The sequence below is a fragment of the Mus musculus genome, chromosome 8, assembly GCF_000001635.26.
Source record: "Mus musculus strain C57BL/6J chromosome 8, GRCm38.p6 C57BL/6J".
NCBI lineage: Eukaryota > Metazoa > Chordata > Mammalia > Rodentia > Muridae > Mus > Mus musculus.
In genome coordinates, this window is record NC_000074.6 from 21,514,719 (window position 1) to 21,530,226 (window position 15,508).

Here is a 15,508-nt window from a genome sequence, read left to right on the forward strand (position 1 = left end):
CTCAAGGCTTAGTAATCTTCATTTCCCTGAGAGCTGAGAACTCAGGGCATTCCTGCTGGTGCCTCCTACTGACCTCCTACTGATGTGGATGAGGACTAAGTATCTATGCTAGGTAGTACCACTACTGCTGATTCCTGTTTACTATCCTGACTTTATCAAACTGGACTACTGATGCTTCGTTGAAGTGCTTGCAAGTGGATTGAGTTGTTTACTGCTAACCTTGCGAACTGAACTATAGATTTCAAGACAACACACATAGGAGTTGCTCCACTTCCAAAGTATCCTTTCTTATCCACTACCTCAGGTGGGTCGTGGGCTAAAAGTGAGCTTAACACATTTAAGAACCGTCATGAAAAATAAGGGTTGGAAAAAAATAAAGTTACAGGGGACCTTGAGAGGAAAGTAGACTGAAGGAATATGGTGGTATTAATAATCCCTGTGTAATAAGAAAGTAGATTAGGAGTGTACTCCTGGTCTGCTTCCTTTACAAAACATAGAGATGTGCTTCATCCTGTAACACAAGTCTTAAGTCAATGTCTTCTGGTGGACATCTTTTCGTGAAAATATGTACCATTGTTGGATCTAGAGACACAGAGGACATTAGGCACTAAATTTAGTCCTACTACACAGGAGCAGAGGATCTGAGAGAAGCTCCATGCTTAGAGGGATGGGTTTGCTGTGCTGGATACATCAGAGCAAGCAGCTGGAACAACTTTGGTGACAAGAATCAGAGGACCTACTGTTCCTACAAAGATGTTAGGATTTTGCTTACTGCCTTTTCTTGTAGGTGTTCCTGGAATGCCCCTCCCCTGCCCTTATGCTTATACACACTCATACACTTCTCAAATATTTCAGGACTCTTCTAATGGGCAGAGTGAAATAGACTCTGTCATTAAGCTTAAATATTGAACTATAATATGAACTACTCACAGTTTGCTCTCCTCTAACTTATAGTTAGTACATTTCAAACATATCTTGGAATCAAAGTTCATGGCAGAAGGAAATCTCCTATACATATTTCATTCTCAGGCTTGAAAGCACAGATGAGATATAAATAATCTAAAGATATTTGTATATTAATATTTATTATTTATATATTTATAGTTATGTTTATTATTATGACAGAGTAATTTCAGCTGAGACAGATGATCCTACTAAGGCAAGACCCATGTCAACACATGTGATTTGTTGTGTCTGTGTGTGTTTGTGTCTGCGTGTGTATGTCTGCGTGTGTGTGTATGTGTGTGTGTGTGTGTGTGTGTGTGTGTGTGTCTGTCTGTGTGTCTGTGTATGTGTTTATGTGTGTTTCTGTGTATATTAAAACTTCTCCACTGGGGGTTTAGGGAGCTAATTCAAACAAGATTATTTTATATTAAAGGCAAGTTTATTGGGAAAAATCCTCCTGAGTGGGATAGTTCACTGGACCCAAGGACCAAGGTCAGAGAAGTCACCATGGGGAAAGTGAGGGGGAGTTGAGGAGGAAAAGAAAAAAAGAGAAAGGGGTTGAGGAGAGAGAGAGAGACAGAGAGACATAGACAAAGACAAAGACAAAGAGAGAGCACAAAAATGTCTAGATCATATGGGGAAGAGCTCAGGAAAGAGCTGGTCACCCCCAGGTTCAGACAATTCAAACTTGAGGGCAGGGTATGCCAGGGAGGGACTGAGGAAGGCCAAGAGAACCTGGCAACAAGGTCTGCTTCAATATATAAACTATGTACCTCAGTGTATTAGTCAGGGTTCTCTAGAGTCACAGAACTTATGGATAGTCTCTAGATAGTAAAGGAATTTATTGATGACTTACAGTCGGCAGCCCAATTCCCAACAATTGTTCAGTCGCAGTTGTGAATGGAAGTCCAAGGATCTAGCAGTTACTCAGTCTCACGTAGCAAGCAGGCGAAGGAGCAGGAGCAAGAGCAAGAGCTGGAGCAAGAGCTGGAGCAAGAGCTGGAGCAAGAGCTAGACTCCCTTCTTCCAATGTCCTTATATTGTCTCCAGCAGAAGGTGGAGCCCAGATTAAAGGTGTGTTCCACCACACCTTTAATCCCAGATGAAAGGCGTAGCCCAGATTAAAGGTGTGTTCCTTAAACTCCGAGATTCAATCTTCTGGAATCCATAGCCACTATGGCTCAAGATCTTCAAACCAAGATCCAGATAAGGATCTCCAAGCCTCCAGATAAGGGTCACTGGTGAGCCTTCCAATTCCGGATTGTAGTTCATTCCAAATATTGTCAAGTTGACAACCAGGAATAGCCACTACAATCCACCCCTTGTCAACTTGACACAAATAATATCTCATGTTCACATGAAACAATAACAAGGTTGTAAATACGCCTAACATGATATAACTATCCCTCGTACAATCGCAAACGCATTAGTAAATTTACAATGGGCATTCATATTACTTTATAATCCTCGTTTCTGCAACTGGTTACGTGGCCTTAATTGGTATTTATAACTACCTTCCTCTACTACCCATTCTGTATTTCCTTCACCTTCAGCCAGCACCTCAGCAGGTCTTGGCTCTTTTCCTGGAGGATTGACCCATACCTTCATTCCTGATGGGTCTGCGTCCTTTGTCATCCTGCTTGGATTAGGCTGTTGTAGTTTCCCATTGACTTTAATCACAGGACATGGTAGTACTAAGAGACGCCCTAAGGGATCTCCTGCACTCCAGACATAATCTTGCTTACCACCATTGTGAAGAGGTAATCCAATTTCCCCATGGTAATCTGGATCTATCACCCCTCCTAACACTGTTATTCCTTTTTTAGCCTGTTGGTTTAAGGGCATTAGAAGCCCAAAATGACCAGGGGGAAGTCTGAGCTTCCAGTTCAATGAAATGTTTGTTGTAGCTCCTGGTAGGAGCACTCCCCTCTCTGGAGCCAAAACTTCTAAGCCAGCAGAACCTAGAGTTATGGGGACAGGAAGCAAAAATTTTCCTAGAGGGTCACTAGGAGTGATAGTAAGTGGAACTATTCCGTTTTCCACCCCTTGATTCCTGGACCCATGAATCCTGGCTATGGGTGAAACTGTACCATATATCGAGCGCTGATTCAAAGCATATACTGCCTTCTGAAGAACTCTGCCCCAGCCTTCCAAGCTGTTACCACCTAATTGGCGCTGTAACTGCGTCTTCAAAAGGCCATTCCATCTTTCTATCAGCCCAGCTGCTTCAGGATGATGGGGAATGTGGTAAGACCAGTGAATTCCATGATCGTGAGCCCACTGTCGTACTTCTCTGGCTGTGAAATGAGTTCCTTGGTCAGAAGCAATACTGTGTGGAATACCATGACGATAGATGAGGCATTCTGTCAGTCCGTGAATGGTGGTTTTAGCAGAGGCATTACGTGCAGGAAAGGCAAATCCATAACCAGAATAAGTATCTACTCCAGTAAGAACAAAACGCTGTCCTTTCCATGAAGGAAGTGGTCCAATGTAGTCAACCTGCCACCAGGTTGCTGGCTGGTCACCTCGAGGAATGGTGCCATATCTGGGGCTCAGTGTTGGTTTCTGCTGTTGGCAGATCTGGCAATCAGCAGCAGCAGTAGCCAGGTCAGCTTTGGTGAGTGGAAGCCCGTGTTGCTGAGCCCAAGCATAACCTCCATCTCGACCACCATGACCACTTTGTTCATGTGCCCATTGAGCAATGACAGGGATGGCTGGGGAGAGAGGCTGACTGTCCACAGAACGGGTCATCTTATCCACTTGATTATTGAACTCCTCCTCGGCTGAAGTCACCTTTTGGTGAGCATTTACATGGGACACAAATATCTTCACATCCTTTGCCCATTTGGAGAGATCTATCCACATACTTCTTCCCCAGATGTCTTTCTCACCAATTTTCCAATTGTGATCTTTCCAAGTCCCTGACCATCCAGCCAATCCATTGGCTACAGCCCATGAGTCAGTGTATAATCGTACATCTGGCCATTTCTTCTTGCAAACAAACTGTAATACCATGTGTACTGCCCGAAGTTCTGCCCACTGTGAAGATTTCCCTTCACCTGTGTCTTTCAAGGTTGTCCCAGAAAGGGGTTGTAATGCTGCAGCTGTCCACTTCTGGGTGGTGCCTGCATAACGTGCAGAGCCATCAGTAAACCAGGCTCTAGTCTTCTCCTCTTCGGTCAGTTGATCATAGGGAACACCCCATGAGGCTATAGGTGCATGCTTGGCAGCAGATGGCATTGTAACAGGAGTAGAAACCATAGGCATTTGAGCAACTTCTTCATGTAACTTGCTTGTGCCTTCAGGACCTGCTCTGGCCCGATCACGTATATACCACTTCCATTTGATAATAGACTGCTGCTGTGCGCGTCCCACTTTATGACTTGCAGGGTCTGATAGTACCCAGCTCATGATGGGTAGTTCAGGTCGCATAGTAACTTGGTGTCCTATTGTCAAACGTTCAGTTTCCACTAAGGCCCAATAGCAGGCCAAGAGCTGTTTTTCAAAGGGAGAATAGTTGTCTGCAGATGATGGCAGAGCTTTGCTCCAAAATCCCAAAGGTCTTTTCTGTGATTCACCTACAGGGGCCTGCCAGAGGCTCCAAACAGCATCTCTATCAGCCACAGACACCTCAAGTACCATCGGGTCTGCTGGGTCATATGGTCCAAGTGGTAGAGCAGCCTGCACAGCAGCCTGGACCTGTTGAAGGGCCTTCTCCTGTTCCAGGCCCCACACAAAGCTAGCAGCTTTCCGAGTCACTTGGTAAATAGGCCTAAGTAACACACCCAAGTGAGGGATGTGTTGTCTCCAGAATCCAAATAGACCCACTAAACGTTGTGCTTCTTTCTTGGTTGTAGGAGGGGCCAGGTGCAATAATTTATCTTTCACCTTAGAAGGAATATCTCTGCATGCCCCACACCACTGGACTCCTAAGAATTTCACTGAGGTAGATGGTCCTTGAATTTTGGTTGGATTTATTTCCCATCCTCTGATACGCATATGTGTTACCAATGAGTCCAAAGTGGTTGCTACTTCCTGCTCACTTGGTCCAATCAGCATAATGTCATCAATATAGTGCACCAATGTGATATTTTGTGGAAGATCCAAACGATCAAGATCCCTTCTAACTAAATTATGACACAGGGCAGGAGAGTTAATATATCCTTGAGGCAAAACTGTGAAGGTATACTGTTGGCCTTGCCAACTGAAAGCAAATTGCTTCTGGTGGTCCTTATGGACAGGTACTGAGAAGAAGGCATTTGCCAGATCAATAGCCGCATACCAGGTGCCAGGAGATGTGTTAATTTGCTCAAGTAAGGAAACTACATCTGGTACAGCAGCTGCAATTGGAGTTACTACCTGATTTAGTTTTCGGTAATCAACTGTCATTCTCCATGATCCATCTGTTTTCTGCACTGGCCAGATAGGAGAGTTAAATGGAGATGTGGTGGGAACCACTACCCCTGCATCTTCCAAGTCCTTGATAGTGGCAGTAATTTCTGCAATTCCTCCAGGAATACGATACTGTTTTTGATTCACTATTTTCTTTGGCAGAGGCAACTCTAAAGGCTTCCATTTGGCCTTTCCAACCATAATAGCCCTCACTCTACAGTTCAGGGAACCAATATGAGAATTCTGCCAATTTCTGAGTATATCTATCCCAATTATACATTCTGGAACTGGGGAAATCACCACAGGATGTGTCCGGGGACCTACTGGACCTACTGTGAGTCGGACATCAGTCAAAACTCCATTAATCACCTGCCCTCCATAAGCCCCTACTTTAACTGGAGGGCCACAATGTTTCTTGGGATCCCCTGGGATCAGTGTCAACTCAGAACCAGTATCCAGCAGACCCCGAAAAGTCTGATTATTTCCTTTTCCCCAGTGTACAGTTACCCTTGTAAAAGGCCGTAGGTCCCTCTGGGGAAGAACTGGAGAAAGGGTAACAGCAAAACCTTTGAGTGTCTTATCAAGATCCTTCCTCAGAGGAACCTGGCCACCCCTTCATTCAAGGGGTTCCGGATCTGCAAACTGTCTCAAGTCTGGAAATTGATTCACTGGCCGAGATTGCTGTTTACCACGATCTAATGTAGCCTTTCTTTCATTTGTTTGAGAATTTTTCTGCTTATACAGATCAAACAAATATGCAGTAGGCTTCCTATGTATTTCATTCCTGGAAACACCATGATTGATTAGCCAGTACCAAAGGTCCAAGCGAGTCATGCCATTATAAATTTCACCTCTCCTGTGCTGACCATTACTGGGTATGTTATTATAAACATTCTTTTGTCTACGCTGTCCATTATAATAACTAGGATCACCTTGTCTCCGGCGATTCAATGCTGCCACCTGGCCCTTGTTACCTCGGGATCCAACTAAACCCAGTGAATTTAATTCATCTAATTGAGCAGAAGCATCTCCAATGCTAAGATCTGGCACAAGGAAAAGGGAAAGAACAAAACCCTTCAAATGTGCTGGTGCCCCTCTCACCAATTTGCGTCTTATAGAGCTGGTGAAAGGCATATCTTCTGGACCTTCCCATTGTGGACAATTATGCTTTACACAATATATCCACTCTAGCATTGCAATTTCCCTAAGTCTTAAAATCCCTTCATCAACACTAAGCCACGGAATATCAGGCATCTCCAAGTCATTTCCAGTAGGCCATCTTTTGATAAACACCTCAGCCAACCATTCAAACAAACTTTTGACACCTTTTTTAACTATGCGAGCTTCCGTATTAAACCTAGAATCTCTACTCAGAGGACCCATGTCAATAAACTCAGCCTGCTCTAGTTTTATGTTCCTTCCACCCTTATCCCACACCCTTAAAATCCATTCCCACACATATTCACCAGGTTTCTGCTTGAATGAATTAGCAAACTCATTAAGCTCCTTAGTAGTGTAGCGAATTTCCTCATGGACTATACTTTCTACCTCCCCTCTAGGAGCCTGTTTTGCTTTGAGTCTGGTTACAGGTCTAGAAGAAACTATTGGTGGGCCGTGAGCAGACTCTGCAAAATTAATTTCCTCATGTGGGGAAGGCATTATTTCAAGAGGTGGGGCTGAGGGTACTACTTCCTCAGGTGGGGCAAACCCTTGAGAATCTGAGGATTCAAAATTCTCAGCTTCAACATGGTCTTCCCACACATCCCCGTCCCATGTTGTAGGATCCCATTCTTTGCCAATTAGAGCCCTTACTTTAACTGTCGACACACTCTGAGGCTGAGACTTGAATTTTCTCTGTAGTTCAGCCAACCTTACAATGAGAGTTTCTGTTTGATTTTCTGCAACTTGAGCTCTATTGCTACAAGAGAGAAGATTCTCCTCAAGGACACACTTAGCAACTTTTAGATCGTTTACTTGTGTCTGGAGCCTTTCGATTTTATCACACAACTCCTTCCTTTCATTCATCATTTTTTCCACAGATACTAAGAGCAGCCAGCCAGTAAAATCATTTTTCGATTTTTTCCCCATCTTGTAGAAAGCTTTGTGCACTGAATCACCTAATTCATTAAGAAAATCAAGGGCATTAGCTTCTTTAAGTTCGGAATATAGTTTCAACCATGGGTCTTCAAAATTCTCTGAGCTCCCAGGAGGGAGAGAATCTGGAGAGGTTTCAATATTTGAAAGTGCTGGTGGATCAACAAGCCAATTCCAGTATTTTAAAAGATTCATCCTTGTACTTCTGTTACTCTAGAACCACTCCTGGTACCAACTTCTGTATTAGTCAGGGTTCTCTAGAGTCACAGAACTTATGGATAGTCTCTAGATAGTAAAGGAATTTATTGATGACTTACAGTCGGCAGCCCAATTCCCAACAATTGTTCAGTCGCAGTTGTGAATGGAAGTCCAAGGATCTAGCAGTTACTCAGTCTCACGTAGCAAGCAGGCGAAGGAGCAGGAGCAAGAGCAAGAGCTGGAGCAAGAGCTGGAGCAAGAGCTGGAGCAAGAGCTAGACTCCCTTCTTCCAATGTCCTTATATTGTCTCCAGCAGAAGGTGGAGCCCAGATTAAAGGTGTGTTCCACCACACCTTTAATCCCAGATGAAAGGCGTAGCCCAGATTAAAGGTGTGTTCCTTAAACTCCGAGATTCAATCTTCTGGAATCCATAGCCACTATGGCTCAAGATCTTCAAACCAAGATCCAGATAAGGATCTCCAAGCCTCCAGATAAGGGTCACTGGTGAGCCTTCCAATTCCGGATTGTAGTTCATTCCAAATATTGTCAAGTTGACAACCAGGAATAGCCACTACACTCAGTAACTGGTCCCATGGTCGGAAAACAAACACATATGTACTTATGTGTGTGTGTGTGTGTGTGTGTGTGTGTGTGTGTGTGTGTGTGTGCTTTGCTAAAATTTTTATGAATCTAGTCCCTTATCTCTAGCTATCTTACATCTATGCTGTGTGGCCATTCACCTGCACTTTGATCATGTTAGGGTTCTCTACCCAAGAACTTCCTGGTCCAGAGATGCCTCAGGTTTTTCTCAGACAGCTGCTTTCTGGGCCCCTGACCCTACCAGGAAAATAACAGAGAAGAGGGTGAACCTCTCCTGCAGGATGAGCAAGCAGGAGGTAAATGTGTGAAGGCTAACTGGATGCAGAGGTCTCATGACTTTTTTGCCAGTAAAATATTAGTAATCCTCCAAAACACACAATCAGATGCAACTCACAGCAAGGACTTATTCTAGTCCAGCTAGCTCAGCACACCCACCCCAAAGCATCACCATCATGCAGGATGGTTTTGGTGTGGGGAAACCTGAATGTCTATGGGGTAACTAAGCAGCAAACAGGGAATATGATTGCAAGCATCTAATTGGAAAGTTCCTGTGGCCTTTAATATAATTGGCTGCTGATAGGAGTCATATCATAAACTTAACTTCTGCTCCCCTCTGCATTGGTCATCCAATACATTGGTTGTAAGATGTGGGCTTGTAACCTGGGGTGCAGGTTTTTTGGGGGAATAACTTGGAGACCTGCTTGCTGGAGAACAATTTTCTTTTTCCCTTACCCACACAACCTAGGCTACTCACATTAGAAGATGAGCAAGATGTTAACTAGAAGGAGAAAGATATCTGGTCTTGTTGAGGTTGTAACCTGGAAACTCTGGTTTTGTTGGGGATTAGCCTAGTGACTGGAGCTAGGAAAAAATCCATATGTTTGCAAGACCAATCAGCCTCTCTTTCTACTGATTGCCGATTAGGCCATCTTCTGATACATATGTAGCTAGAGACTCTTATCTAATGAACAGACGAGTTGATAGGGAGAGAAGTAGCCAGAGCAGAGTGGTTTATCTCCTTGTATCTAACGTCCTCCTCACCCTTGATGCACACCAAATGCATCCTGTACTATGCCTGGCAACCTGAGTTCAAGTCTCAGACACCACATAGTAGAGGCATCAAACAGGTTGCCATTAGCTGTCCTCTGACCTCCACATGAGTTCTATGGCACATGAGTTCTCTCTGTACATACAATAAGTGTATAGATAAATACAAAACAAATTTTAAGAAAATGGTAATGTTCACATGACAGACTTCTCTTCCGTTTAGTTACAGAAAGCATGCTTTTGTCCTAAAAAAAGGTCCTCTAGTTTAGCCTAACTCCAAAGTGTCTCAAACATACCATTTCACTTGGACTTGGACAAACATTGAGGACCTACCAGTTTTTATAATAACTGACTGAGAGTTGCTGTAGGTTGTGATGCTCAGAAGACATGTCCCAATTGAAATCACATCTTCTCCATCAACATGGTATTGTCTACATGTTCTACCATGTGGGCCAGTGTTGTGAATAGCCCTGGGGCTAGTTATATTTGGTGTTAAATCTGTCCTCCTATGAGGGGTTGCAAACAAGGAATGAGTCAGCACTAAGGTGAATTCCTGAAAACCTGCTTCCCACCTTAATTAGAAATATAAAGGAGAGCTGATGATTGGGCAGAAAAAAAGGGAAGGTGGAGCAGAATTGGGGAGAGGGAAGAAATAGAAAATGGAAGAGGGAGAGGACAAAGAGGAAGAGCAAGGAAGAGGAGGATGAGGGAGAGGAGGGGGAGGAGGGGAAGAGGAAGAGGAAGAGGAAGAGGAAGAGGAAGAGGAAGAGAGCAGAAGCACAGGGCCAGGAGAAACTGCAAGTTCTAAGGGGTCTCATAGATGTAGAAGATGGTAGTGTAGCAGCAGATCTGCCCAATCTAGGTGCACAGCATGTAATCATTTTAAGTGTGTTGTGTTTTCATTGCCAGGTCATAACTGGGTTGGAGAGATTTACTGAAACAGGTCAAAGGCCATTACTTATTGCTACAAAGAACCTCTAAAGAAATTTCAGTGACCAACCTAGCATGAAAAAATACCCTATAGCTGCCCAAGATCTTTCGAAAATAACCAGCTGATCACAGAAAATTCAAATGGACAATAAATCGTAATGGCTCATACCAGCCAACATTATGACAAGCCCATATTATAGCTTCTGAATGGGACTCTGCACCCTGTGTGTAGAACACAGAGAAAAAGTGTATACACTTTTTCATAATTAGAATTGCACTAGGCACCTTTAGTTCCTCAATGTGCATCTTTAAAAGAAGGACGTTGTCTCCATGCTCTGAGGACGTTCCTCAGCCAAATATGAAGCTAAGCCCTCTTCCAATCAACAGTCTTCATCGTAGTCTTCTGGTGAGAAATACCTGCATGTTACACTGTCAGACCTTTACTAGTTTTTTTCTTCTCACCATCATTCATATCTGGAAGGTTCTCCATCAGTTCTCAGCTCAACCAAGGCTCATATATCCTTGCATGTAGCATCTTTTATCTAATTTGTAAAACTGCTTATTTGGTGTGATATCTCTTTAACAAACAGATGAAAGCTATAAAGTTCTTGAGGTATTTGAAACGAGAAGATATGTTCCCCATTAGTTTAATAAATAGAAACATTCCATATTGAATACAACATATAAATTCTATGGATTTTGACAACTTCTTACCTAAAGTAAGAATACTAAACTTTTATTTATTGTAGAGACGAAACAGCTTTGTGCTGTAACTTTATCAAACAATGATAATTTGAAATTTGTGATAAGCCAGGCAGCATTCTCAAGGTATATAATATGTGCAGTGTATTTCTATTAGTTGATACTTACTAATTGCTAAGATCTTTTTTTTACTTTGATAAGAGGTTTTCAGAATAACCAAATAAAATAGTCATGTTCATTGATCAATGTTTTGTGGGTTCGTAAAGGAACTTTAAAGAGGTTAATTGCCATACTCAAAATACACTAAAGATTAGGCAACAAGCTGTGGCCAGATCTCTTATATTTTACCGCTATCCCATATTCCACCTTAACTCCTGTGTTTTAGAGTGATGCCTTCTGTCATTTATTGAGATTATTTGTTTTCCTTCTTTAGAGCATGATAGAAGCCCAAGGTTGGAAGACATCGCTTGACAGATGGTCTCTCTACTTCTTCTCCTTGATCTTTGCCTCTACTAATTATCTCCTTTGATATTTGTTGTTAAACCATCAATAAATTACCCATATTCACTAGAAATATACAAAGAAATGAGGGGATTTTTTGACAGTTATCACAAGTAATAGCTCACATATGTGATCCCTACTACAGAAATAGTGTAGATTTTTAAGGATAATTTCGAGTTCTGTTGAGTTTTTACACATGTGCAGAACAGAACACCCCCACTGTCTCAGAGTCCAGGATGCAGTACAGGAGAGCATAAGAAGATGCAAGTTCTCAAGCTGTGACCCATCTTACCAAGAGCCTCCTGTGGGTAACCAGAGTCCTGATGCCTGTGAGAAAGGAAGAGGGCTAGCCCTCCCATGTGCCTAAGTGGGGCATGTGCAAGACCAGAGACTTCAGATTCCACTGGGGGTTAACATACATTCTTTGCAGAACATATTTGAATACATGATGATGCTTGGACAAGATTCACTACAAGAAGAAATAGCAATGGACTACAAAGAGCTCTTCCAGTTTTCCAACATCACTTCAGTGTCTGTGGCCCACCTGCTCCAAACACTGCCCTATTTCCCAACATCTCATTTGGCTTTCACACGTGATATAATACCTTGGAACACTGAAGATCCTCAACACTCTACGTAAAGAGGGGGAACTTCCTCCCTTGTGGCAGAGGGTGTGTAAGAACTGTAACTGACTTAAACACAGGATGTGGTAGGAATTTTGCTAATGCCAGTAAAACACAAAGCTTGACTCTTACAGATTTAAATGGAAAGAAAAATAACTCAGAAATATTATTAAGAGATTTAAATGCCAGGCTGTTTGGAATAAAAAAAAACTGGAGGAAGAAAAATGTTTATCTTAAGAAGATTTTTAATATATGCTACAAAGAAACAATTTCCAGACTTTTTGAACAGTGGCTAAAGATTCATTAGAGAAAATGTGGGCCTGGAAGGATGGCTCTGAGGTAAAGAATACTAGGTGCTCTTTTGAAAGATCTAGGTTCAGTTCTAATACCCACATAGCAGCTCATAGCATTCTGGACCTCCAGTGCTTGTGGATTGGCACAATAGCCACACACACACATACAGTCTGCCAAATCACTTATAGAACAAAAATAAGTACATCTTTCTTTAAAAATGTAGAAAGAATGTGCCAACTAATCTCTCATTGAAACATTTGACCAAACACAAGTGCACACACTTCTGGTGTCAATGCATGATAAAAATGAACTGTTATAATACTGAAATATCAATTTTATCTATCAGATTAGGATGAGGAATATAAGAAAAACATTATACTACTTGTGTCAATCTGCAATAAAAACATAAATTCCAGTCCACAGTAAATTCACAAAGCAAAAAACTGCTTTCCCCCAAGGCTCAATAAACCTGGTAGTATGTAAATGACTCTGTGCGATTCCACAGACAGAGGAGTCTGGTTTCTACATTCTCTGGTGTCTGTCCTCAAGTGAGACATCTGATGCTACCAGGGCTTGATAACAAACAAAAAAGAGATCATAAAGCAATAAGAAAGTGAAAAGAGGGTGCAAAACAAACTTTGCTTTACTTAAAAAGGCATTCTTCTCTAAGGATACATTGTGTGGTTCAGCATTCTGTAATGGCCAGTTCTGTACAGGACACTGGTAGGAAGGGTACAATGAGAAAATGCATAATAGAAATCTTTAACATGAGCATGGTGGCCTTTGAGCATGCATATTTTAGAAAGTGCTACTTAGATTAATTCTGTGATGATCAGGAAAGACAATAATGAGTCTGAAGTATAAGATGTGCTTCTTAGCTCATAAATCACAGTCTACAGATGTTTTTAAGAGGTCATGTCTAATTATACAATTATATAAGTATGTGTATATATATATATATATATATACACACACACACACACAAATATGTGTGTGTAGTTTAATATGTATGTAAAACAGTATTCTTGCTTCTTAGCTAATTCTTTTTGAGTCCTCTATATAAAAATCATTTTAACATATGAATAGTATTAATTAACATATAAATATGAGGTGGCATGTATGACAGGGGGACTCCATACAGAGAATGAAAACAGCATGAACTTCTGTAACTTTTGGTGTGTATGTACTGTGAGAAATGGGATGAAACACATAGAGAACAGTGGTCATGTAGGACATGATGACACTTCTTAAGATTGGGTACTAGCTTATGACCCTCTCACATTGTAGATGTCATTTCTTATAGATCAGTATTCATTTTCTGAAAGTAAAAACATTGCAGAATCTCAGACATGTGGAATGACACATGGCTTGAGGGTCCCAAGTATGGAGATGCTCCTGGACCACACTCTTGTGAAATATGTTCTAACACTTTGGCTTCTGCCAAACAACTCACTCTAGCTTCGCTCTTACAAACTCTGTCTCTTAAACTCAATTCAATAGGGGCAAAATGAGGGCATCTTTCTTTCTCTATAATGGCCCCAAGTAGGGAGTTCACAATGTTACCTCACAGGAGGATGATTGATAATACCTGAATCATGCAAAGAACTGACTCTCCAGTCCACCTAGTCAAACTCTGCTCCAGACTACCTGAGGAGAGCATCCTGCAAGTTCAAAACATAAAAATCCTTTGTTCAGTGAGCTTTTTAAATTACAAACTGCCTACCTCTTTACATCCCTGACCACTGGGACGTAAATACTCCAGCAGATGGGAAACAGGGGAAGATAGCAAGGCCCCTTCATCATTATTAATGGGAGGGCTGATGTTACTGAACACACAAAGCAACATCATGATAGTAGGCTTCAGGACATTGGCACATCAAAGAGATCTTGATGATAACAGACTCTCCCAGTTCCCATCAAAGAGTGCCTTCTCTAAGTGTGGACCTTTCTCTGCCCTATAAATGTATGCTGCCTATTCTTTCTCCACACATTGGGCTCCTGCTCACCAATTCTCCAGGTGACTCACAGCCATGAAGACACTTGTCCTCCTCTCTGCCCTCGTCCTGCTGGCCTTCCAGGTCCAGGCTGATCCTATCCAAAACACAGATGAGGAGACTAATACTGAGGAGCAGCCAGGGGAGGAGGACCAGGCTGTGTCTGTCTCCTTTGGAGACCCAGAAGGATCTGCTCTTCATGAAAAATGTGAGTAATGGTACCCAGTGTGATGGATGCCTGCATTCTCCCGAGGGAGGGATGAAGATGAGTCCTAGAATCCTGGTAGAGTAATGTGGCTCCCAAGGCAACTCTATTTTAATTCCTTTTATATTCATAACAGTAGCAATGAGAGGAAAGTAATCTTAATTGAATTTCTTTCTTATAAGGCTTTTACTGCAAAAAAATACACATGGGAATTTCAACACTGACCGTACTCCAATACTCTGATTAGATGCCTATAGAACAGGATTAGTCTTGGGTATTAGTAGAAATTTTTCTTTCTCTAAAGGAACTTTGAATCAATTTAAGAGTATACAAAAGAGTCTACACAGTGACAAAAGGAGCACAGAAAATAAAGACACCTCAGAATGGCTCTCAAGGGCATGACCAACACACCTGAAGTGTTTTTTTTGGTTGAGATGTCCATGCTGAAGGCTGTACTGTGGCCAATGCAGCACATCCATGCTTTATCACATATCCCCATAGGATCACATACGTGCTTCCAACCTCAAAACTTAATGCCTGATTCTTTTTGTGTCTCCAGCGTCGAGAGATCTGATATGCTATTGTAGAAAAGGAGGCTGCAATAGAGGAGAACAAGTTTATGGGACCTGCTCAGGACGACTTTTGTTCTGCTGCCGCCGCCGCCACCGCCACTGAACATGCAGATGGCAGAGATATGACAACCATCAGCTCTGAGGCTACTGATGCTGGGGCCTGATAACCACTTCTCAATAAATTGTTTGCAATATGCTTCCTGTGAGTTTACATTCTTTGAATGTTTGCTAAAACTCTCAGTCAAAACTTTGTATATAAACTATCAGAACCTTCAAGAAAACCTTTGCAATGAATGAATACTTTAATTTTTAACTTGGAAAATACTGGCTCTAAATACTATCAATTTAAGGATGACTCCAGGTTCAGACACAAAATGTATAGGAAACTCAGAATTCTCATGATCCTCACAT

The 15,508-nt window shown here is 42.1% G+C and overlaps 1 protein-coding gene across 1 annotated transcript; it reads left to right on the top strand.

Annotated features, from left to right (window-relative positions):
• Positions 1-14,311: 14,311 nt before the first annotated feature.
• Positions 14,312-15,294, top strand: Defa32 (defensin, alpha, 32). The gene is made up of 2 exons (NM_001177521.1): positions 14,312-14,528; positions 15,085-15,294. Exons 1-2 carry the CDS (start codon positions 14,357-14,359, stop codon positions 15,198-15,200), a joined length of 288 nt encoding a protein of 95 aa, NP_001170992.1. The 5' UTR covers positions 14,312-14,356; the 3' UTR covers positions 15,201-15,294.
• The last annotated feature ends 214 nt before the right edge of the window (positions 15,295-15,508 follow it).

What these genes read in the sequence shown, in the direction of transcription:
- Defa32 (NM_001177521.1), top strand. Translation starts at nt 14,357, where the DNA reads ATGAAGACACTTGTCCTCCTCTCTGCCCTCGTCCTGCTGGCCTTCCAG. An exon ending in ATCTGCTCTTCATGAAAAAT is followed by an intron (nt 14,529 to 15,084) that starts GTGAGTAATGGT and finishes TTGTGTCTCCAG; the next exon opens with CGTCGAGAGATCTGATATGC.